This window comes from Aplidium turbinatum, chromosome 17, assembly GCF_918807975.1.
Source record: "Aplidium turbinatum chromosome 17, kaAplTurb1.1, whole genome shotgun sequence".
NCBI classification, from domain to species: Eukaryota; Metazoa; Chordata; class Ascidiacea; order Aplousobranchia; family Polyclinidae; genus Aplidium; species Aplidium turbinatum.
Window position 1 is genome coordinate 14,623,001 of NC_137488.1, and position 23,301 is coordinate 14,646,301.

General features: G+C 35.7%; 1 protein-coding gene across 1 annotated transcript in view; it reads left to right on the forward strand.

Annotated features, from left to right (window-relative positions):
• The first annotated feature begins 10,248 nt into the window (after positions 1-10,248).
• Positions 10,249-23,301, forward strand: part of LOC145786225 (uncharacterized) — a 36,959-nt gene continuing 23,906 nt past the window's right edge. The window contains exons 1-7 of the mRNA XM_082597868.1: positions 10,249-10,275; positions 10,717-10,797; positions 11,062-11,184; positions 14,146-14,268; positions 15,231-15,353; positions 16,089-16,211; positions 17,396-17,518. Of these exons, the coding sequence (XP_082453994.1) occupies positions 10,249-10,275; positions 10,717-10,797; positions 11,062-11,184; positions 14,146-14,268; positions 15,231-15,353; positions 16,089-16,211; positions 17,396-17,518 (723 nt within the window). The remainder of the gene's footprint in view (positions 10,276-10,716; positions 10,798-11,061; positions 11,185-14,145; positions 14,269-15,230; positions 15,354-16,088; positions 16,212-17,395; positions 17,519-23,301) is intronic.

Here is a 23,301-nt window from a genome sequence, read left to right on the forward strand (position 1 = left end):
TGAGTTCTGGTGGAAACCGTAAAATTAATACAAGTTCAAATCATACTCTATCCCCATGTATACAAGAATAAAGGTAAAAAGTTGCTTATGTAGGCTATAGCCTACAGTTTATTTATGCTTGAGGTGGAGAAAGGCAAAAACATCTATTCATTAAAGGTCTGCAGGTTCGTCGTCAGAAAAGTCACATTCATCCGTTTCTGTTGTTTCATCATCTGATTCTGTTCCGTCTTGGTCCAAACCTTTCTCACTTTGCAGAACGTTGTCCAGCGTGGACGGAACTGGATCTCCATGAAACCAAACTGGAGTGAATTTACCATCATCCAAACGCCAGCCGCTTTCAACCGGTGTCTGGAAAAAGCTTCCTTTTTCGGCAGCATGATTCCAAATGCCACAAATGTAATTCGCTCTGAGTATTTTCTGATGGAGCACAGTTTTGCACGGGGGAAAGTTGCTTCCATCTGAACCTTTCAGTCGTCGTAATGGATTGGAACCTTTCGGTTTGTATGTCTCAATGAATTTTTTAAATCGTAGTTCATTAACGCAATGACCACTTTTACATCCATACATCTGGCACACAAATTTTTCAATGCTTTTTTCAATGTTTTCATCAAGATTTTTCGAGTATCCCAAAGCAGCAAAGGCATGTTGAGCATGCACATTTTTCTCCAATATATTAAGGGGTCGAGCCTTCCCTTTACCCGAAAAAGCAGCTGTATAATCACAGCCTGTAAAGCAATGAAAACCGGGAAGCGACCGAAGCATGTCTGGAGATAAAGTACTGCCAAGCTTTGATACATCAATATATCTCAGAGTGTTGTTTGCCTGTACACCAACTTCCATCCATATGTTTACGTCTTTTTGTACGAACGACAAATTTCCCAACAGTATAATCAGAACATCCGTGTCATTAGAGCGGACTACCACATTTTTCACATCTTGGCATGCGGTGACGATGTGGTACATTAGGCGCGTATCTGCTTCTTCGTGGTAGCATAACAAGGACTCCTCTTCACCACACAACATTTTTTCGCCATCTTTTCGATAAACATAACATTTTTCATCAAGTGTAGCATAAAGAACCTTTAAGTCGAGGAAGCTGGAATACTCATCTGATTTCCAAGAATTAACAAGAAAATGCACCAATGCTTGCTTGAAGTTGTCATTCCTCATTGCGGCTACAAAATTAACAGGTCGTTTCATGGCCTCTCCTTCGATGACGTATTGCTGATCGCGGAAGCCATGAATTGCTCGGCGATCTCGCTCGGCATCTTTGATGGACGGCGATACAGTTCTATCGAAAACAACGTGTATTGTTTTCCCAATGTGTCTGCACAATTTTTTCAAAATCGTCTTTGCAACACCTCCGAACGTCATCGGCAAATCGCCAAGAGTGTGAAGAAGAAACATACCATCGATCAACGTACAGTCAACAAAAGGCGGATCTGTACTTTCAATTTTCTTTTCAAGAGCCTTCAAAAGCATTGACTTTTGTGTTGATTTCATCGTTGCATCCATATGGCACAAAGACAGTGGTACTGGTGTGAGGGGGTAAGACAGCATCAATTCCATGTCTACCTTGTGATCTACTGCTAAACATAGAAGCCTTCCCATCAGATTGCGTTCCATTCTCAACTGAGAAAATTTGCCTTCGCGGGTTATGCTTTTCACAACGGCAGCTTCAGAAGCAAAGTTGCAGATTTTGTTTCTACGTATTGGCTTGTTGAAGGTGCTAGCGTCCTGGTGGCATTGACTTATAAATTTGTTTCTATCCTCAGTTCCTTTTTGAAAAACATTCAAAAGAAAATTTGAAGTGGCAGGAGCGACTGCTTTTCCTGTGCTAATATTGAATAGAAAGGATACATCGAAACTTGCACTAAATGGATTAACTGTACTGCTTATTTTTTGCATTAGTTTATCCAAATGTCTGCGATCTCTATCGATGCTTGAAGGACGAAGGTCAAATGATGCTTCCTCTGCTGATGTCATCCCCAGATCTTCATAGAAGTGGTGAAGGATCGATCGGCGCATAAAGTGGGTAAGTGCCCATCTCTGTCTGGCACCAATTGAATTGGTGAAAGACGTAATCCCAGTGAGTCGATTGGCGGATTCTGCATTGATTGTTTGCTCCAAAGTTTGATCAACAGCACATCCACAGAAGTTTTTTTCAGTTCATTTTACGGACAAGATGCCTTGTTCAAACAGATCACTTATTCCAGGGTGAGTTTCTTCCATTTTTAGCATGTTATCCTGCAGCCGCAAAATCCATCTTGCATAATTTGGTTGGTTGAAAATGAAAAATACGCTTGACATCTCTCCTATGCAGTGCACAAACAACTGATGATTGGCAGAATGAATACTCCGAGCAAAGAGGAGGTACGTCTTGACAAGTTTTAAGTATCCATACCAGTATTGGGCAGTCTTGCCATTTTCTCCTGTTTCGGTTTTCCTTGAAAATTCTTGGTAGGAACTCAAAAAGCTTTTAACATTGTCATCCAAAAAGCCAATCGTTGTCTGGGATGGACGAATACATAAACGACGTAGTTCTTCGTCCAGATTTTCAGGAGCAGGGCATTGTAACAAGAATTGATTAAAATGCAAGATTTCTAATGCTGCTCCAAAAAGAACGTGTATTCGTTTGCACCTATTGTAATGAGTACCACGCAGAAACCCGTTAAGGGATCCTTCGGCAAGAATACCAGCTTCTGTTAGGATGTATGGACCACCTGAACCATCCAAGTACTTACCCATAGCTTTAAAGAACGCCATACAAATGTGGAAACCACCCAGTAATATGAACAAACGGTCATATTTTGGACTTTCTTGCTCTTGAATGGTGAGGGCATGTTTTGCAATGGCCAGATCGTATGTAACACACATGTACTCTTGCTGGCATTCATCTGCTATCTGCAAAGATCTTCTCATTGTTTCAGCAACCACTTGCAGACTGGTGGGAGACTGGTTGATCTGCGGAAGGTACGAGATCTTCTGTCTTGGGAAGTTATCTTCGAATACTTTTGCATTCCATCCGACCCACATAGGTGTCCTTGGAATACCTAAGGCAAGGGACATCATCCACAATGAATCAATCGTAGGAAAGTTTTGCAAAGCCTTGTGCGTTTGAATTCTCTTTTCATCCTCAAGAGCCAAAAAAACGAGCTCTGTCATCCGTTTCCGCTTTCTATACGGTTGAAGATCTACAACATCAGCTGCCAGTGACCTTCGCTTCCTCGATTTCTGCCGAAAGGTTCCATCTTCAGGTTGAGGCTCCTCTACAATTTCTTCCGTTTCCGAAGTTACAACCAGATTCTGAAAACAGATGCCAACTGTGTCGTGGAGGGTTCCCTTTCCATCTAAAGTATCGACAAAAGCATCATAATTATCCCAAGCTACACCGGTGCAAAGTTCAGGTTGTAAGTCTATTCCTTGCGGAGTTGCTCGGTTTTGCTTGAGATGAGTATATGCAAGCTCAGTTTCGATTTCCTCTACACAATCATATGATACACAGTGCCCGAGACGATTAAGGATGTTAATCACTTTTTTGCTATTCGTAAGACTCTTTACTGCGATTCCGATTTGCAAATGCTTAGATGGTTTTGTACGCCCGTTGGTAACAGCATATATCACATCCTGAGAAAAAGACGCAGTTTTCCTAAGTTTTTGTTCACTGCTTCCCCTGCGTGCATCTGGTCCACATATCAAATGAGTAAAAAACTGAAGCAAAACGTTTGGAATATCAGCTTCTCCTTTCATGACATCTCTCGCTGATAAATCTTCTGGAAGATGATTTTTTGGCATTTTAAGCACTTCTTTACGAATCACAAAGGCAACATCACGAACAGTTATAGCCGCACGGCTTCTTTCGGCAGTCACCTTCTCTAAAGCTATAGACTTATCCATAGTACTTTTGTAGATCATGTACCCTAACTTTTGATTGCTTTTTTGTATTTGTATGGTTTCGCTGAAATGTTGCACAAGCTTCCCTTGCAAATGTTGCACGCTAAATTTGTTGGATGAATCGTAATCTTCAAATAGTTCGCTTATGTGTGTAACGTACTGATTATAAACATCTATCATCAAATGAACTTCCTCATTCTCCACAACACTCTTCTCCAAAAATGAACAAATACTTTCAAAAGCGATTTTGTGTGCCTGCCGTACGAAATGCCATTCATTCCGTTTGGACTGTGCGGAAGCTGAATGCAACTTATCTGCTTTTTTTTGGTAAGATGTGCGACAAATGGCATGGTAGCATACCTCCTTGGCTACGAAGTCGATATGCGATACACGAGCCAGCATGGCGTCGTCGCGCAGAATATTTGCATACCTTTTTACATTTTCTTCAAAGTTCTTGGTTGCGCACTTGATCAAATCCTGCTTTTTACCGCGAAGTTTCTTTGCCACTTGGCAACAAAATATACATTTCTTCTCAAAGACTCCAGTGGTTGAGGATATCGAAATGGCTGAATCAGATCTAAGTATTCTTGCGGAGGTAGAAGCTGCTGCTTCCATGTCAGTATCGATGCAACTACTGCTACTATTGTTGCTGTTGTATTTTTCACTAGTTTACAAGTTTTTACGATACCTGCACGTATTAATGAATTAAATTAAGAGGTCTGGGTTCCAAATGGAATGGAAACTCAGTGGGTGGTAGGCTACTGCCAGAGCCGTTGAGAGGATATTTCGAGCCCGGTACCAATGAGATTCTCAGGCCCCAAATCAAGACACTGCTACAAAAAAACGCAATTCTCCCCTAAAAAAATAAGGTATTCTCTAAAAAAAAGTTGAGAGCCACTAGCATAGGGCCTAGATAAAACTACTAAAACTAAACCTACTAAAACTAAACCTATTAAAACTTTATTATTTGATGGCCCTTGTCAACTGGTTACTACCGGTAGTTGTCGTGGTCGAATTCTACTTTTTGCATCAGCCAGATGCTTCTGTGCTACTAATGCTGTCTGCTAACCTGAGATGTAGCTTAGCGTTTAGTTTGTTTTAAATATCTTCATCAAATTAACCTTTTCTATTGAGTAGAACTAAAATGGTGGGCTACTGGAACCGGCACTACACACTGGCAAGATTCAAAATCTTTAAATCTATAGTCTATAATACTAAATCTTACATTTCTAATGGCGCAGGTTAACTGGCAGTCAGTATGAGAATTTCAGAAACACCACGTGGAGTTCTCTATGCCCTATTATCGTCTTCGACTCTTGTACGATATAAATATAACCACAAGAGTAGTATAATATCATTATGTTGTCATACAGAGTAACAGATAATAGTCTATGACGAAAGCCTGCCTGTTGCGCCAAATCATATCACATTGTATGCTACTGTTATGTACACTACAGTCTTTAACTGGTGAAATATTAAATTATAGCGCAGTTGCTTATAATGGAATTATGACTTTCGCACCCGGTATCAGTCTTTGTGCTAGGAAACATCCTCAGCTGAAGCAAAAAAAACTTTGACGTTTTGCAAACACTTGGTTTCATCCAAATAGGCTACAACCTTGAATTTGGGGGTTATATATCCTAAAATGATGTTAAACCCCACCTTGGGGCCATAAGAAAAGTTTTTTCGAACTCGGTGGAACGCGTCCCAACTGATGATACTAGTTCCATCTTTGCACCTTATGATGTTATTTTTACGTATTTTGCCCCAACTTTGGGGGCCCTTATTCGAGAATGCCCACCTGGGGCGACCAAATTTTAATGTTCTGAAATCCGTAAGTGAGGTACTATCACCTACACTAGGTTTCATCCATGTACCTTATGATGTTAATTTTGTGAATTTTAGGGGTTATACCCCCAAAATGAGGTTAAGCCCCACCTTGGGGCCATAAAAAAAGTTGTTTCGTACTCAGTGGAACATGCCCCAACTGATGAAAGAAGTTCCATCTTTGTACCTTATGATGTTATTTTTACGTATTTTGCCCCAACTTTGGGGGCCCCTTATTCGGGAATGCCCCACCTGGGGCACCCAGATCGACTTGTTCCAAAGTCTACAAGTGAAGGCATAAAATCTGGCGTTGGTTTTGTTCTTGTACCTTATGATGTTTTTTTGACCCCCAAAATGGGTTTTTCACCGGGCCGTAGCCCCCAAACGCCCCAGCAGGGAAACCTCAGATATGGGTTTCTGAACATCCCACAGTGGGGCAAGGTTGATAAAACACTCAAACCTTTTGTACCTTATGATGTTACAAATACGTCACGGGCTGCCGGACTATTATATGCTGGGATTTTACGAGGCCTAAAAGTTTTAAACATGACTCATCATCATCAAAAATGATAAAAAGTAACATTAACATGCGTACATATAAATTTTACCATGAAAGTCACGATAAGGTTCAAATATTTTTATTTTAATGTGCGCTGAGAAAAAACTGCAAATGTTGGGGTTGGACCCAATAGGGAACCCATAGTGGCGTTATTAATCTATTGCTGTATACAAACATACCTTCTGTAGCTACGTTTTACAATTTTCTAAAAAAAAATTTAGCTCGACGACTGACAATTTAGTTGGTTCTCACTAAAATAGTATCAGTAATTATATTAATTATCTAGACTTCTTGGCTGTCAGCACAAGGTTGAGTAATCACTAGAACAGCAAATATTTGCAATTTTCTAACCATAAGGATATAGTCTCTACGCTAGCCATTTAGTTTTAGACCATCCAATCAACCATATGTTTCTCGGCAGCCGATTGGAGTAAAAATTGACGGCGATAGATACCGGTGCAAAATAGTCTTCAGTGTCCAGTATTGCTAAGCTTTTACCTTTATCAAAGTTGCATTGATATTCTAGTTTTTCAAAAGGGTATTGATGGTGCGGTAAAACGCTTTGTTTCGTCATGTGGAGCATGCTCGCTTTCCATCAGACAGAAAGCGTCTGATGAGAAACTTTAGAATCTTTCAAATGGTGTTTAGCGTCGTGGTCGATTGGTAGGCTACTGTATATTTGTTTTGCAATTTATTGATGCTAACAATTGTTCTACTTTGAATACGTTAGGCCGTTCAATTTTATTTTGTTTAGCAGGATATGGTGGTTTAAGCCGTAACGCAAGACGTCTTTTCTAGGGTTAAAAATTTATGCTGAGTTTGATAATACAGTTTGGACTTTTATGTCTTTGAAGTCTCCATAAATTAGTGAGTTTCTCGTGAAACACTTAAAGTGTTTGTTTTACCACCTGCTTATAATGATCTGTGAGCAAAAAAAATCAGACAAGTCGTTTCGAAAAAAAAAGAATGGCGAGTAATTGAGCTATTTCTGATACGGACACAATGTTGCGTTGAAATCGTTGGAAAGTTTACTTTTATTTATGTTATATATTTTCTTTGTGTGATAAAAATAAAATAAGTTAAAGCCATTGAAGTTTCTTTGCTTTGTCTGTCTATGGTACAACAAAGCATACATTGTACCAAAGCTTTATTATTTATAAGTTACTGAACTCGGCCGGTTACATTCTGTATATTTTATACGATACATGAAATAAAATAAGGGTAGCCTGCATTTGCATATATGTTTTTTTAAGAACTCTTTTGTATTTTCTACCTGTCTTAAATGTTTCTAAAGTTGTTGCGTCTGTAGCGCCAGAGAACTCTGTCGTCTCTGACGTCACACGTACACGTCACTAGAATCTTCCAGAAGACTCCGCCTTGAGCGCATAACGGCACGTCTCGGGAATTCAATTCAGCAATCGGGAATTCAACTTCTGTAATCAACGTCACTATGCCGAATTCCTACCTTGGTTCATCGTTATGTAGAATTGCAGTCGTGTTGCGTTGTGTGATCATATGTAAAACTCGCAATCTCACACTAGTACCTTCTTAAAGAAGTTAAGCTCATGATTTTAAATCAATCAGTCGTTTGCTATGTGAAATTTAGTCTTTTGTAGAGTTCTACAACATGTAAAAATCAGAGTGTGTTAAGTTTTTGCTATGTGAAAATCAATAGTTTGTTGAGTTTTTGTTCAATATGAAAAGTCGGTTCTTTCAATATGGAAATCAGTTGAATGCAATATCAAAAGTCAGAACTTAAAACCGGTATCAAGAAATCAGTCTTGGTAATTCTAAAGCAATATCTCAGTTTCGTTGTTGCTACCGTTTTCTATTTTTGGCACTGCCAGGATGACGTTTGGATCAGTTTATTGTTAATGTAGCAGCGACGACATTTCGTATCCAGTTGTTGGTGGTGGAGCTTTAATATTCCGGTGTTTTCCTTTACTTTCTGTGTTGCTGGATCGAAGATTAAAAACTATAAACAATTACGTTGTGAGCAAGCATTGATCTTCTGAGTTGAGTTAGTAAACAATACAGCAGCGTAATCGACCTTGTGTCCTATCATTCCTTGCCGACTTTGCCCAGGAATGTTGCCATCCCACTGATGGCTGTGTATGGGTGGATATGCTGAAAGCAGCGTCCGCTACACGTCCATGCCAATTTTTTAATAACTTATTTCGGTCTCAGCACGTTTTAACGTTCACGTTTTGTCGCTTTTTCCTTTTTCTAAACCTCTGCTGTGTTGATATAGCCTACTGTGGGCTATATTGTTTTCGCTGGGTTGGTCAGAAATATAAAACAATTAAACTACTAAATTAAGACTGACTATTTGTTAGAGAAGTTACATTTGCTTGTAGGCTGTAATAAATCATTATTGATAGTTCATGCACGTAATACTTTAAATTGTACCACAATAAAATCGGAGTTTGTTTCAAAGGTTTTATAGAACTACATGAAAATTTTAATTTGTTTCATTTGGGGTTAATCAAATAGCCACTTATAACTTAATGAAACACAGCGTGGTTTCATAACAGATCATTGAATGTTCATAGGTTCCTTGTCTCCGTGTCAACTCAATCCCTGCCGGAATGAAGGAACATGCACAAGAATAGGTTGCAGCAATGCTTACATGTGTGCCTGTATACATCCGTATACTGGAACAAACTGTGATCAATGTAAGAATCATGTTGTCTTGGTTAATTGTTAAATCTCTTGCACCAAACGTAATAAAACAAAAAGTAACAAGTAATCAAGTGAAGTGACAATCTTCTATCATCATATTGTATTGCTATTTTTGATTTTGCAGTCTGGGACAGAACGGTTTGTTAACATTTATTGAAATGTTCATAGGTTCTTACTCTCCGTGCAAGAGCAATCCTTGTAGGAATGAAGGAACGTGCACTAAAATAGGTTGCAGCAATGCTTACACGTGTGTCTGTACACGTCCGTATACTGGAACAAACTGTGAAACATGTAAGAAACATGTTTTTTTGGTTATGGATAAACGTCTTGTCGCAAATGTATTAAAACAAAAAATAAAAAGTAATACCAACTAAGTGACAACTTTCTACTATCATGTTGTATTGATATTTTTGTAATACTTACTTATTTATAGCTTTGGTAAAGATTTCGCTTTATTAAACCATTTTGTCTGTCTACTTACTTATTCATGGAAATATTTTTGAAATCAACTGAAATGTTGCAAAACCCAGATGGGCTGACCATGTAACATCCATTTATAAACAACTCGATATTCTAAATTTAAAAAATCTGTATAATTATGAAATTGCCAAATTTATGCATCGGTTTAGTCATAATTTATTACCCGACACTTTCAAAACTACATTAAAAGAACTCAACAAAAGTTCATAACTTTACTGCTCGAAAATCGACCAATCTAGATTACCTTCACACCTGTTAAAAAAATGTATAAAAAAAAATATTGATATTTATTAAGCAAATGCTAAATCACAAAACAGACTTGTAATATTGGCTACCTATGTTTTTAATTTTTGATCATTCCCAAGATCTTCATTGATATTTCTTCATTTTGATTTATCTTCTTCAATTAGCCGATTATCATTGATGAGTTTGAAGCTGGCTGCTTGACTTGAAGACCATAGGCTGATGGTCACTCCGCAGCTTCAAGTTGCTGTGATGCTAATATTGTGCAACAAAGTTTGGCAAATATGTGATGTTTCAGTACATTGTGTTTTGATTTACAGTATAGGGCATTTACTTGCAGCAACCAATAAATTTCTATTTATCTTTATGGCAATTCGGTAAGGTACTACGTTAAAATAGGTGGTAGGCCTTGTTACAAATAATCAGCAAAACATCTAATTATTCTTTACTGAGTTTTGTGTTTATAGGTCAACTTAGTTATTTTTAAGAAGATAAGTGGGTCACTTAATATTTGTGATGGGTCAGTGGTTCGCCACCTGTGCTCTAAACAAAATTTGCTCTCAATGAATGTGAAGCGTAACCTGGACCAGGTATTGGGCCCAGAATTAACAACCCGGTCTTTTTGTCCTACTACGCTGATTGTAAAACAGCTGAGCTCGTAAAAAGGATTTGAGTTGAAGTTCACCAAGTCATTACATTACATTTGAAAAAACCAAAAAGGGTAATTTAAAAAAAAAATCAACCAAGTAGGTTTGTATGAATAGGCAAAGGGCGTCTTTTGAAAAAACTCTTCTCATGCAAGAAGTAAATGTTGGGGTGGTATGGTTTTGTTCTGATTTTCAAAGTTTTACTTAGCCTACCAACCAATTGGTTATAAAATTTAGTGCATCTTATAGAGACAATTTCAAGTAACAGCATAAACCAATTGTCATGCAATTGTTAAACTCTTTGTTGGATTGAACGGCTTATGTTCTGTTAAAAAAGTGCCAAGTTTACTTAAATCCAGCTAAACGTTCAAGGAATATTGATAGGTCGCCTGCTCCCATGCCAGAACAAACCTTGTCGAAACGGAGGAAGATGCACAAGAAGAGGATGCAGCAATAGGTTCACGTGTGACTGTGCTCCTGGATACACTGGCCTACGCTGCATGACATGTATGACAATTTTTTTTAATTTAAAAGAATTGTGTTTTTTTGGTTCTTAATAAATAAAATGTCTAGTAATAAAGTGTACCACAATAAAATCGGAGTTTGCTTCAAAGGTTTTATAGATTTACACTAAAACTGTAATTTGTTTCATTTGGGGTTAATTAAATAGCCACTTATAATTTAGTGAAACACAGGGTGGTTTGATAACATTTCATTCAATTTTTATAGGTTCCTTGTCTCCGTGTCAATCCAATCCCTGCCGGAATGAAGGAACATGCACAAGGAGAGGTTGCAGCAATATTTATACGTGTGCCTGTACAAGTCCGTATACTGGAACAAACTGTGATCGATGTAAGAATCATGTTGTCTTGGTTATTAACTTCTTGTCACCAGACTTAACACAAATAAAAATATGACTGATCCTTATTTTGGTAAGAAAAAAGTGTCTTTAATAAACAGTTATTTATCTACGTAAGACAATATTTATAAAACTCCTCACTTTGGCCACACACGGTATGCTTTTATATAAAAATGATTTATACAAACAAATTGATGGGCAAGCCATGGGGGTCTCCACAATTGCTAATTTTTCTTTAGTACATATTGTAACTAAAATTCTTGAAAAATCAAAAGATTTCTATCCGAAACTTTAATTCGTGTTCAACTTTTTTATTGTCTTAAATTTTCAACATAAAAATATAACATTCACTGTGGAAAAAGCTAGAAAAGCCATTCCCTTTCTCGACGTTGAACTAAAAATTAATGAAAGTTTTTTTGATACATGGGTTTGGCAAAAGCCAAGTGTATAACACTAGATTATTATTAAATTTCAACGCAGTGTGTTCTAAAGTTGGCTTGGTTTTAGGCTTACTTTACCGTGCACGTTCTATTTGCTCAAACACAAATCACTACATGAATGAAATCACCTAAATTAAGTTAATGTTATGTGCTAATGTATATCCCGGGCATTTCTTTGAAAAGGTTTTAAAACGTTAATTTAAAATCTCCAATCATAATTTGAAACCAAAATTCACGAAGCATTTCAAATAAAACAACGCAACCCCAAGCTCAACAAGCAGTTATTTGCTGGAGAGGCATCTTAGATTACCTTTGCTTCAAGTTGATTGGCTTTAATTGCCGCTCGCTATCTTGTCTTGTGATTACACTCATACATACGAGCAAAATGTTAACACCTTTTCAAACAGCCTCATTCAATTTTCACTTTTGGTATCTGCTCTTCAATTGTACGTTGTATTTAGCTCAGTGCATATTGCAGGTATTTATTTCAGTCACATATCTCTATCATTATTTACAGTTATTTGTTTGCTTGTTTTTTGTTTAAATGTATTAGGTATTTCCTGAAGAGGGCAAAGAGTTCTTGCCGAAAACATTTGAGTTTAGTCTGTTGTTGTTTTATTAGTGTATTGTATTTGTAGCTAACTGCTCTAGGCTGCTGCTGAGCTGAATTGGAGTCTGCCTCGCTTTCTGACCTAGTCTTGTTCTGAAACGATCCCTGTTTCATATTTAGAAAGCTAAAACCTCAATTGCTACGGCAACAGGGATCAGTTGTCAGTAAATGTAACATAAAATATATTTCGCACTTGTTAGTGCATCGTCAGTTCTGATAAAGGGCAGTTACAGCCTACAAGTAATGTTTTAAATAACAATACAGTGACGCAATAATGTCAAAACATGAGCGTAAATATTGAAAAAGCATAAGCGTAAACATTGAAAAGTAAAGTACGTATCTGGTCACAGCGGTAAACCATAATCTCTTCGTGGGAAAATTGTAACATAAGATTCCCGGATCCGTTCGTCTGTATGTAATGACCGAAAGAAACACTCTTCTGAAAACGTCTATTCAAGAATTGTATTTCTGTAAAAATAGCCTCAGGGCTGTCGAAATTGCGACGCAACACTGTACGCCACTAAAACTTGTCACTACAATACAAATTACTGAGATAAAGACGGAAATTTTGTCCAGCTGGCAAGCACTAAGCAAAACAGTTAAATATGCGACCAACCATTCAAGCAAAAATTTTAAAATGACGAGAATAGATTGCAATATTTCAAACACACGTAGGCAGCTACTGTGATGTAATAATGATAAGCATTGTGAAGGTATTCCAACACCTGTTGAATTTGGCTTACACCATATCTCGTAATTCAAGATTTAACGATTATGTAATGTTTCACAGGTGTGACAAAGGTGATGCAATTTTTGCATATTTCTAGCTATAGTCCATGACGTAAGACGTCAGGTTCAGTAGACAACGGTTCTATGTGACGTTTGATTTGAAAATTGTCCGTAACAGTATCAAATACATAAACGAGAATTGATGAAAGAGCGGTGAGCAAAGCCTGCAAATGTAGCATCGTGGCAAATTACAGCTAAGAAAACAAATTATATGCGAAACACGGCAGTCAAAGGCAATGATAAACAAACTAAGCACAGCGATAAATAATTAATTAAATGTAGCGTCATGGCAAACACAAAATGTAGCGTTGTGAAAAAAAGAATAGGCAAAGACGGCAGTGAATAATAAGGCAGTAAAATACTGAAAGAATACCAAAAATGTAGTGGAGAGCCAAAAAATTAAACTTGTGGCAGAATTAATTTTTGGATATTTATTTTGGCATGCATCCTATGTATCCATTTATCTTCACAAGCATCTAGATTATCAATATTGGGTTGTTCAACAAATGTGACATTGTAGCATTGGGAAAGTTGTGGTTCAGTTCTTAGATCATGAAATGCAGCAAAATGTTTTAATAACGCGGCCCTTTCATTATTAGAAGAAAAATCGAAAGTGTTCCAAGTTGCACAATGGCCTGACCAGCAAACCGAAAATTTATTAACAGTCTGTCCAAGATATTGTTCATGGCAAAGTAAACATGTTGCTACATAAATCCCATAATGGCTATTTGATAAATTATAATTTATATTTATTAAATTTATTTATTTATTATTATTATTATTATATTATACTATATATTATATTATATATTATATATTATATTATTATTTTATATTATTATTATATATTATTAATAATTTATTTATTTTATTGAATTATAATTTGCTGTATAATTTCATTTATTAATTTAATTTGCTGCATAATTGCTATTTATGTATTGTATTTGCTTTGAATAATGCTATTCAATCCCATTAAGTTACTGTCAGTCATCTGTTTATGGTATTGTAAAATTACTTATCTCCGAAAGCTTAAAGATGTTTAATTATCTTAATCAAGATAATAGTTGTAACTTTTTACTTGAACAGTTTGATAACAATTCATTGAATGTTCATAGGCTCCTTGTCTCCATGTCAACCCAATCCTTGTAGGAATGACGGAAGATGCACAAGGACAGGTTGCAGCAATGCTTACACTTGTGCCTGTACACATCCGTATACTGGAACAAACTGTGACCAATGTAAGAATTGTGTTGTCTTGCCTATTATCGAATCTTTTTAATCAGATACAATACAAACAAAAGAAAATATCATCTTAAAACAACTCTTTCGCGACCACGGACGTATACACACGTCTTGAGATGTTAACCATGATGACCAAGGACGTATCCATACGTCCAAGTTTAAAAGGTGTTTCAAGCAAAAAAAATGTAAATGATGGCAGATCCATCCATAGTCTTTACCCGTCCTTATTCATTCTGCTGTATCTCCTAAAGCATTGCGCGCAGAAACGAAGTAAAATTTTTCTCATGTGCAGAATTGTTTTGGCATACGATTAAACTACATATATTTTCATATTATTGTATCATGCTTGGGTAGTAAAGATTATAATGAAGTGTACTTTTCTGCCAATTTTTAATTTTTTTAGAAATTAGAAAAAATACCGTTTGGAAAGTTGCTAGTTGTACATTGAATGTTTTAAATTTTATTGCAAAACTTTTCATCTTCGGGTAGATGAAGATGTATGCTTTCATTTGATGTCAAGATTGTGCGTCTACGTCAATCACATGAGATATTATTACGGCGTAAATACAACAGGTTTTTGTGAAAAATGTCTGGTTATTTAGATTAAAACGTCGTGACCTCGGTGGTTGCGAAAGACTTAATATTTGGCAAGAAAAACTTAATTTAATTAACACATACTTTGGCTTTTCCTGTTGACAATTGTTTTATTTATTATATCAAACAAAATATATTTCACATCATGTGCTCCCCCTTAAAAAACCTAAAATTTTATTTGGTATAGGATTGTTGAAACCCAATAATTTCCTTTTAAACATGATAAACTAAATTCAACAAAAGCACAAAACAGGCACCTTGAAAATTTTAAAACATTGGTTCTTGATCTTCTAATTACCATAATGCCGAATGTTCATTCATGGAGTCATGGCGAAGTTGGTAAATCCTTCATCGAATTGTATAGGTCTTCTCACTCCATGCCAATCCAATCCATGTGAGAATGGAAGAATCTGTGAAAGAAGGGGTTGCACCAATGGCTATACCTGCTCTTGTGCCACTGGATATACTGGACCTTTTTGTAACATATGTATGCAAATTTTTGTAATTGATTGTAAACTATGTTCAATGTCAAAATGTTATGTTATAAAACGTAGTCGAATGTTAGCAACAAAAATGTTAGTAAGGTAAACAAACGCCTTGTAGAAGATGAAACGAGGAATAACAGTTGGACCAGATGATATTCCGAGAGAAGTATAAAGTGTGATGGAAGCAATTGGAACGAAAAGGCTAAATGCTGTTTTCCAGGCAATAATGGAGACAGGACATGTGTTAAATGGGCAATAATGGGCAATAATAGAGACATAGCAGAGTATTGTAATTATCGTAACATCACATACACATTATTCTTGCTTCACATACGTTGAGGTTGTGGGAAAGAATATAAGATAGAAGAGTCCGAGAAAAAGCTTCCATTTCATTACAGCAGTTTGGTTTTATGCTGGGAAAGGATACGTCAGATGCTCAATCTACGCTTCTTCAGCTGATGTAGAAATATAGAGGGACAAGCATAGATTCGCATTGTATGTTTATCGATCCGAAGATTTGTATATGATCGGGTGCTAAAGCTGTCTTCACATGAAACAAATAGCCTAGGAGAGACGTATGTCCGTCTGAATCAAAACACATACCCAGGAACTATGACGACGGATAGAGGTAGGCACAAATGGTTGTCTTGATTTGTTTGGCTGCCTTTATCAATCGTCTGAAATTCTTGTTTATTTTTATGAAGCAAGTAAATTGTTATTTCATTGACTGTTCATAGGTTTCTTGTCTCCATGTCAACCCAATCCTTGCCGGAATAAAGGAAGATGCACAAGGACAGATTGTAGCAATGATTACACGTGTGCCTGTACATATCCGTATACAGGAAAAAATTGTCATCGATGTAAGAATCATGTTGTTTTGCTTATTGTCGAATTTTTTTTATCAATGAAAATATCATCTTAATACTTAGTCTTTTGACAAGAAAAAGTTCATTTAATGAATAAATATTTTGTTCATATTCTGAGTGAAAAATTCTTCATGCTATTATGTCAACCTAAATATGTTTCTTGTTTTAAGTCAACAGCTGATAGGGGTGAATAGGAATATCGCCATGAGCTTCATCAAAAGTTAAAAATAATGCAGTGTTTCAGAGTGAAATCATTGCCTATTTAACTATATTAAATTCTAAATTAATTTAACTTTTTCTAGTGATTATACAGATATACAGTAAATTATACTTTGTATGTTATAAAGAAGTAATTTTAAACTCATTTATTTGCAAAAGAATTAAAGGAAAAGTAAAAACAAGACTAGATTTTATGTGAACCACGAAAATAATTTTATCCAAAATATAGGCTGAAGTGAATTTTTTGCACGTGAGAAAATTGGTTTGAAAAATACAATTACAAGCTGTAGTGAATCCAGAAAGACACTTCATGCGGTGCTTCCTTAACGGATAAAACACATAGAAGTTTTCAAGAATTCTGCCAATTTTACTCGCTCGCTTAATCGCATTGCATTAACTCAACCGGGGATATAAAGCACGCCTCACGCGTGGTTTACATCTGCAGCGCTTTTTTAAAAAGGAATTTCTTCAGGTGCCAAGCAATAACTGAAAAAAGTTCAGTGGACCTATTTTGTAGTCCAAACTAAAAATATTTTCCATTAAATTGCAATAAGTTAACGATTAAATTAACCTGCTCCAGTGATTATAAATCTATGAGGAAAAGTGTTATATTTGAGGCAGTGGTACATTAAACCATGGACCTCAAAGTCTTTCGTTACCAGGGAATCGTAGAATTAATTACATGCCCAACTAACAAGTAATCCTCGAAAATCATTTTACAAAGCGAATAAGTGAAGTTTGGATTCGGCAAGAAAGAGTTGACAAACACTATTATACGAGAAAGTAAGAAATCAATATTTTTGGTAGCTTTTGGGCCAAGAAAAAGTCTAAAATGGGATCATACAATTTAGTAGGTAAACATTCTTCGTCTGACTGTAAGAATTCCTAGCCTATTATTGAAGGAAATAGTTGTAACTTTTACATTGACTATTTGACAACATTGCAACAAATGTTCATAGGTTCCTTGTCTCCATGTCAACCCAATCCTTGTAGGAATGGAGGCAGATGCACAAGGACAGGTTGCAGCAATGCTTACACGTGTGTCTGCACTCATCCGTATGCTGGAACAAACTGTCATCTATGTAAGAATCATGTTGTCTTGCTTACTGTTAATCTTTTTTACTAGACACAATACAAACAAAAGAAAATATCATCTTGATACTTAATATTTTGAAAAGAAAAGGTCCATGCAATAAACACATATTTCGTTTGTTTCTTGAGTAACAATTGTCAATGTCATTACGTCAACCTAAACATATTTTACCATATATTCCTTCTCTTTAACAAAAATGCAAACTTTTTCAAATTTTGCAATATTTTATTGCTCGCTTCGCTTGCTCTACCGCACTGTTAAAATCCCGTAACACCCAAGAAATAAATTCAAATTTTTAGAAGTTTTATCAAATAGGTGTGGTGTGGGCTATGAAGGGTCGATTGAAAGTATTATTTTTTTCACTATTATTCAATCTACTTTCCCAAAGTCATGCACTTCCCAATTTCATCGTCTTCATCATGTGACGTTTTCAAGCTAAAGGTTGGTTGTCATTTGTTTCCACACGTCACGTTTTTTCGCTATTCTTTTTGCTTTTTCGATTCTAGACAAATCAACCCAATGTTTTACATCATCTCTTCAGGTTTATCTCCTTCTTCCCCTGCACCTCCTTCCTTCTACCATACTTTCAACATTGATGTTGCTGGCTTGCCCATCTTTAGAACATATGTCCCGCAAGTTTCATTTTTTATTTTTCTAAATCTTTTGCCCATCTATCCTGCACTCTAATTGTTTTTATAATTGCTTCGTTTGTAATGTTTTTATTTGTTTATTCCTTTGAGGACCATTAATTTTCCCGAAAAAAATTTTAGGTAGAATTTATTTGTTTACACTTTATATGTCATATAAAAAACATCTACGAAAAAAAAATTAAAAAAATATTTCATATGCGGGAGATATTGCATGGGACATATATGTCCCATCGGTCCTCAAAGGTAATTTTTTTATCCGCAATACTTAAACATTGGTATTTCAATTTTTGCTATTGCAGTCACTAAAAAACATGATTAAAAACACAATAGACAAAAGTTTTATATCATATACAAAACAAACTCTTCTGTTTCATATGCAGTCTTTGTAAGGTATGACAGTGAATGTCTACCACTAACAACCTGAAGTAGCCTGCCACCTACAGCATTTACTGCAAAACAAGTAACTTTTAGGATGCATACTGCTATGTATGCAAATTATTGTAATTTCACAATATAACGAAACAGAACATTGTAATACACAATGAAGAACATTAATGGTCTAACAGTGTATCATTGAGAGTTATTGTAAAATGCATTTACACTTGATGGTACATTCTGAAACAGTTCCTGCCATTCACATAGCAAAGGAAAATATTGCACTCTTCACATTTATTGTTTGTTCTGTTTTCCAACTTATTAGTTGCTGCACAGTAGGCCTAGACCAGACAATTGACAGTCTAGGCCTACAGGTGTACCAGTAGCCCTTGACTTCTTCCATATCAACAAAGTGGGAGCTGTAACATTCTCTTGTCAGTGACTGGCTTTCATTGACATCATTGAAAAATGATCTACCGGTAGGCCTACCACATGTGGTTCAGCTTGAGATGTGTGACCAGCTGAACTTTGTTTTGGTAGTTCAATAACAACCTCAATTGGAAAATCACCACAATTGTTGACACCATTTTTTAAATCATCTTCCAAGAACCCAATATCTTCTTCATCAAATACCGAAACATCTTCGTCATCGCTATCATCACAATACAGAAGTTGACTAACCGATGCTTCATCCAAATGAAACATTTTTGTACGAGCAATAGATCGCATTTTAGCACTATTGTGTATGTAATTATGTATAATAAATTTCTGAAATAAATCGCAAAATATAGATACTGAATGAAGCTGAAATATGCTTGAAATAGGCTAAATCATATGAAAGATAAGCAAGTTATTGGCCAACAGCATAACAGCTTTGTAAACCGCGTAATAACAGACTACCCTGGAATATACAGATAGCCTATTCTTGACAAAACATAGTGTGTGCAAGGGCAGAACTTTTAGCATGTAACTGTACAAACTTAGTGGGCTGTTTGGACAAATGCACTGATTAAAGATGTGCAGAGAATTGAACTTGTGGATGTATGAGATACTTTTTTGCATTGCTAATGCTAGTTATTTGCAGTTTAGCAGCCTAAAATAGTTTAGCTGCCTAAAATAGTTTAATTTAGCTGTTAATGTTCTTTAGTCAAATATTTATCACCTTCAACAGTCTGCAGAACTTTCAGTTAGCCTAACCATTGTGTTTTCATCCTGGAATATAGTGAATACACATTCTCTAAAAAAACATAAAAAATTACCCTTGAGGACCGATGGGACACATATGTCCCATGCAAACAAAATCTCCTTTCATGCCATAATTTTCGCTTCTATCCTAATTCTAACTGATGCCATGCAACAAAAAAGAAATCTTTAAGACCACATTGCAAACAAGTTTTTTTTTTTTAATGACATGAAAATTTCTCAATTACGTCACTAAACAAATGCACTTGTAACCTCAACTTTTCACTCTTTTCAAACTGAAATAACACCAAGAAAAATTATTTAGAGTTTCCATTTTTTATATTTATTTTGAAGGATAAACATCCAATACTACGTTAGGGTATCAGTAGTGGCAATTTTTTTAAAGTTAACTGCGTGGTAGTCCGTTAAGTGCATGGGACACATATGTCCATCATTAGTGCATCTTCCATCTTGTGTAATGAGAACCTTTAAGTATGTGCAGGCAGTAACTTGTTCCAACTGTTCTCCTTTCAACTTGATTTCAATTTCTTTATTTTTAACTTTTTTTTCAATCAAATTTTTCTTATTTATATCTTTGTTTCTATTAAAACTCTTTCTATCAAACTATTTCTATCAAACTCTTATTTCTATCTTTGTTTTCATTAAATGTAGTTTCATTCCGTACTTTTTTTCTGGTTTCATTGATTTTGTCTATACTTTTTTGTAATTTTTGCTTTGTTTCAGCCAGAATGACAGTGTCATTTACGTAGCGTATGTTACTTTTTACTGATCGAATTTCACTCCATTTCTGTTCAGTGCTGTCAATACTTGTCAAATTCCTTTGGATATTGGAATAAATTCAGTTAGACTGTTACCCATTCGAACTGTTGATGCTTGTTTAAAGTATTTATTTTTTATAAGTCTTCTTTTCAAGAAAGAGACATTAAATTTTTAAAGGAATCGTAGTAATTTGTTTTGTTGTATTTGGTCAAATGCTTTGCGGTAATCAATGTATGCAAAATAAGTACATTTTACTTTTTCTTTTAACAATTTGTTGGAGGAAGATTACATTTCTTGTTCAGAATCCTTTTTGTTTATATCCCACTTGATTTCCATCTATTTGTTGTTGTATTATTGGGGTTATTTTTTTTTGATACATACAGTAATATTTTGCTGGTGGGTGATATCAGACTCATGGTCTGACATCATAGCCAACAGCTGATAGGGTTGAAAGTTTAGTGATGCGCCAATCAAAAACTAAAAAGGTGCAGTGTTTCGAAATAAAAATATTGCTTATTCAACTATATTCAATTAACAATTGAATCAACTCATTCTAGTGAAAATCAAAGGATCAGGCAAACTATGCTTTGCATAAAAATTAAATGAGACTGTTGACTAGGAATTTAGTTCAATAACATGATACGATGTTTTGGTAGAAACTAAGCTAAACTAACACAAGTTGCTTAAGGTGTTAATGTGGGTTTATTCTGACTTTTTATGTTATAACGCAGTGCTTTTCAAATCTTTGGTTGCAGAATCTTAACTGCAAGTGAATTGTAGGATTACTAAAAGCAAGGCTAGATCATAAGTGGGCAACGAAAGTAGTTTCATCAAACATATAAGTAAACTTTGGGCGGCGGAGGCGAAAATGAGTTTGAGATTAGGCCTCCGGCAAGAGCGAATCTATAGGACACCACTTAGTCAGGCGCTTTTGCAAATTTTGCTCGCTCGCTTAATGGCATTGCATTAACATAACCGGCAGCTTCGAAAACGCTACACGCGAGTTTTAAACTAGCAGCGATTTTAATAAGGATAAGTAATTTATTTATGTTTTTAGCAAAAAATGAAAAAGATTTATTCCCTATTCAAAGCAAAAACATTGAATTTTTATTTAACTTAAAAACATTGCACCTTCTAGCAAACTTCTTGGGTTTAGACTGTTTCGAATTGCCACAGTTTTGAACAAAGTTCATGATGGACTTCTTTATGCTTATTTAAGAGAAGCAGTTGATTGAGTTTCGCTTTTAGCAGCATGATCGTTGCTTATTTCACAGTGTAGTAAGAGAAGCAGGAGCAGATCCAGGAAGAGGCACTTGGTTACGTGCCCTTCTCCCCCAAAAAACATGTAAATGTTCCCTGCTTTTGCAAAAAAATTCTTGCTCAAATTTCATTGATCTAACCAGCGGCATAGAAATTGCGTGTTTTTAACAAAAGATAAAGGGTGTGAAATTTTATGTCCCTCAACAACTGACAAAATAGTCCAACATTACAAAATTAAACACATTGCTAACTCAACAAGACAACATTTAAATTAACCTATCCCAGTGTAGAAAAATAACGCAAAATGTACCTTGTGTGCCAGCTTTCTAGTGGGCTAAGGCGTTGACACCGCGGATGGATGTTCAACTTTTCCCTGAAAGACTAGTTTATAGGCTATGTAATTCTATGCAAGGCTAGGTGAAGCGAAGAAACCTAACTCTTTTAAACCAAACTTTGTGGGTTTGACTTCTACAAAAATCTAGGTTTTAATTGAATGAATTTAGCCAAATATAAAGTGTGATTCTTAAACGAAAAGACAAAATACTTGAACACAAAATACGCAAGAAGTGACCAATACAGGGTAAAAATTGCCAAAATAATCTGAAGAGCAAGCCCATCAAACTCTACCTCGTCTTTTTCAAATTTAGAAAGAAAGAAGCACGGAATGGTAGCCCTGGTTATAAGAAAAGATGAGAAACTTAAAATGTCGATATTTTTTACACATTCAAGAAGTTGAATCAAGTGCACTTCTTACAAAGTTTTTCTAATTGTTAATGAGGGCTTAGGTTATGCCGAAAACGTTAGACGGTTAAAAAATATTTGTCGATACGGAAAATACAGTATATTCTTATAATGCTCAATTCTGTTGTGTTGTTGTGCCTTGCCTGTCTGTGGTATAAAAAAGTGGGCTATTGGCTACAATTTAGTAAATGAAAAATCTATTTTGCTGGTGAAGCAACCTGCAGTTGTGAAAAAACGTTCAAAACGTTAGAGGCAATAGTTCAGCTTATTTCACGCAAACAGTATGGATATACGGATAAACATTCTTTGTCTGATTAACGAACTCATATAAAGCACCTAGAAGTTTTTCTGCACATTTGAAAGCATTGAATACTGAAAAGCTTGGGTGTTCATCAGGACAATTATCGTTTCTAGCACTAGTTGCTATAAAAATAGTTCGGTTCATTTTACGCAAATGCTATATACGCATAAACTTTACTTCTCTAACTGGAAGGAATTCCAATAACGCACTTAAAAGTTTCCTAGCACATTTGAAAGCTTTGTATTATTTACATTATCACACTCATCTCAAAAATAATACTTTTAAGTTACTGGTTTTAGTGGAAGTGATATTGAGCATTTGAAATAAAACAATTTTCCGTTAGCGTATTATGATAAAAATAAATTGCCTATTGTTTCCGCAACCAGAAAATTAGTATTTTATCAATCTACATATATTGAATCAAAAATGGGAAAAACCAACTGAAAAAGGTGATCTGGTACTATGACACTTCCTCAAATGGGC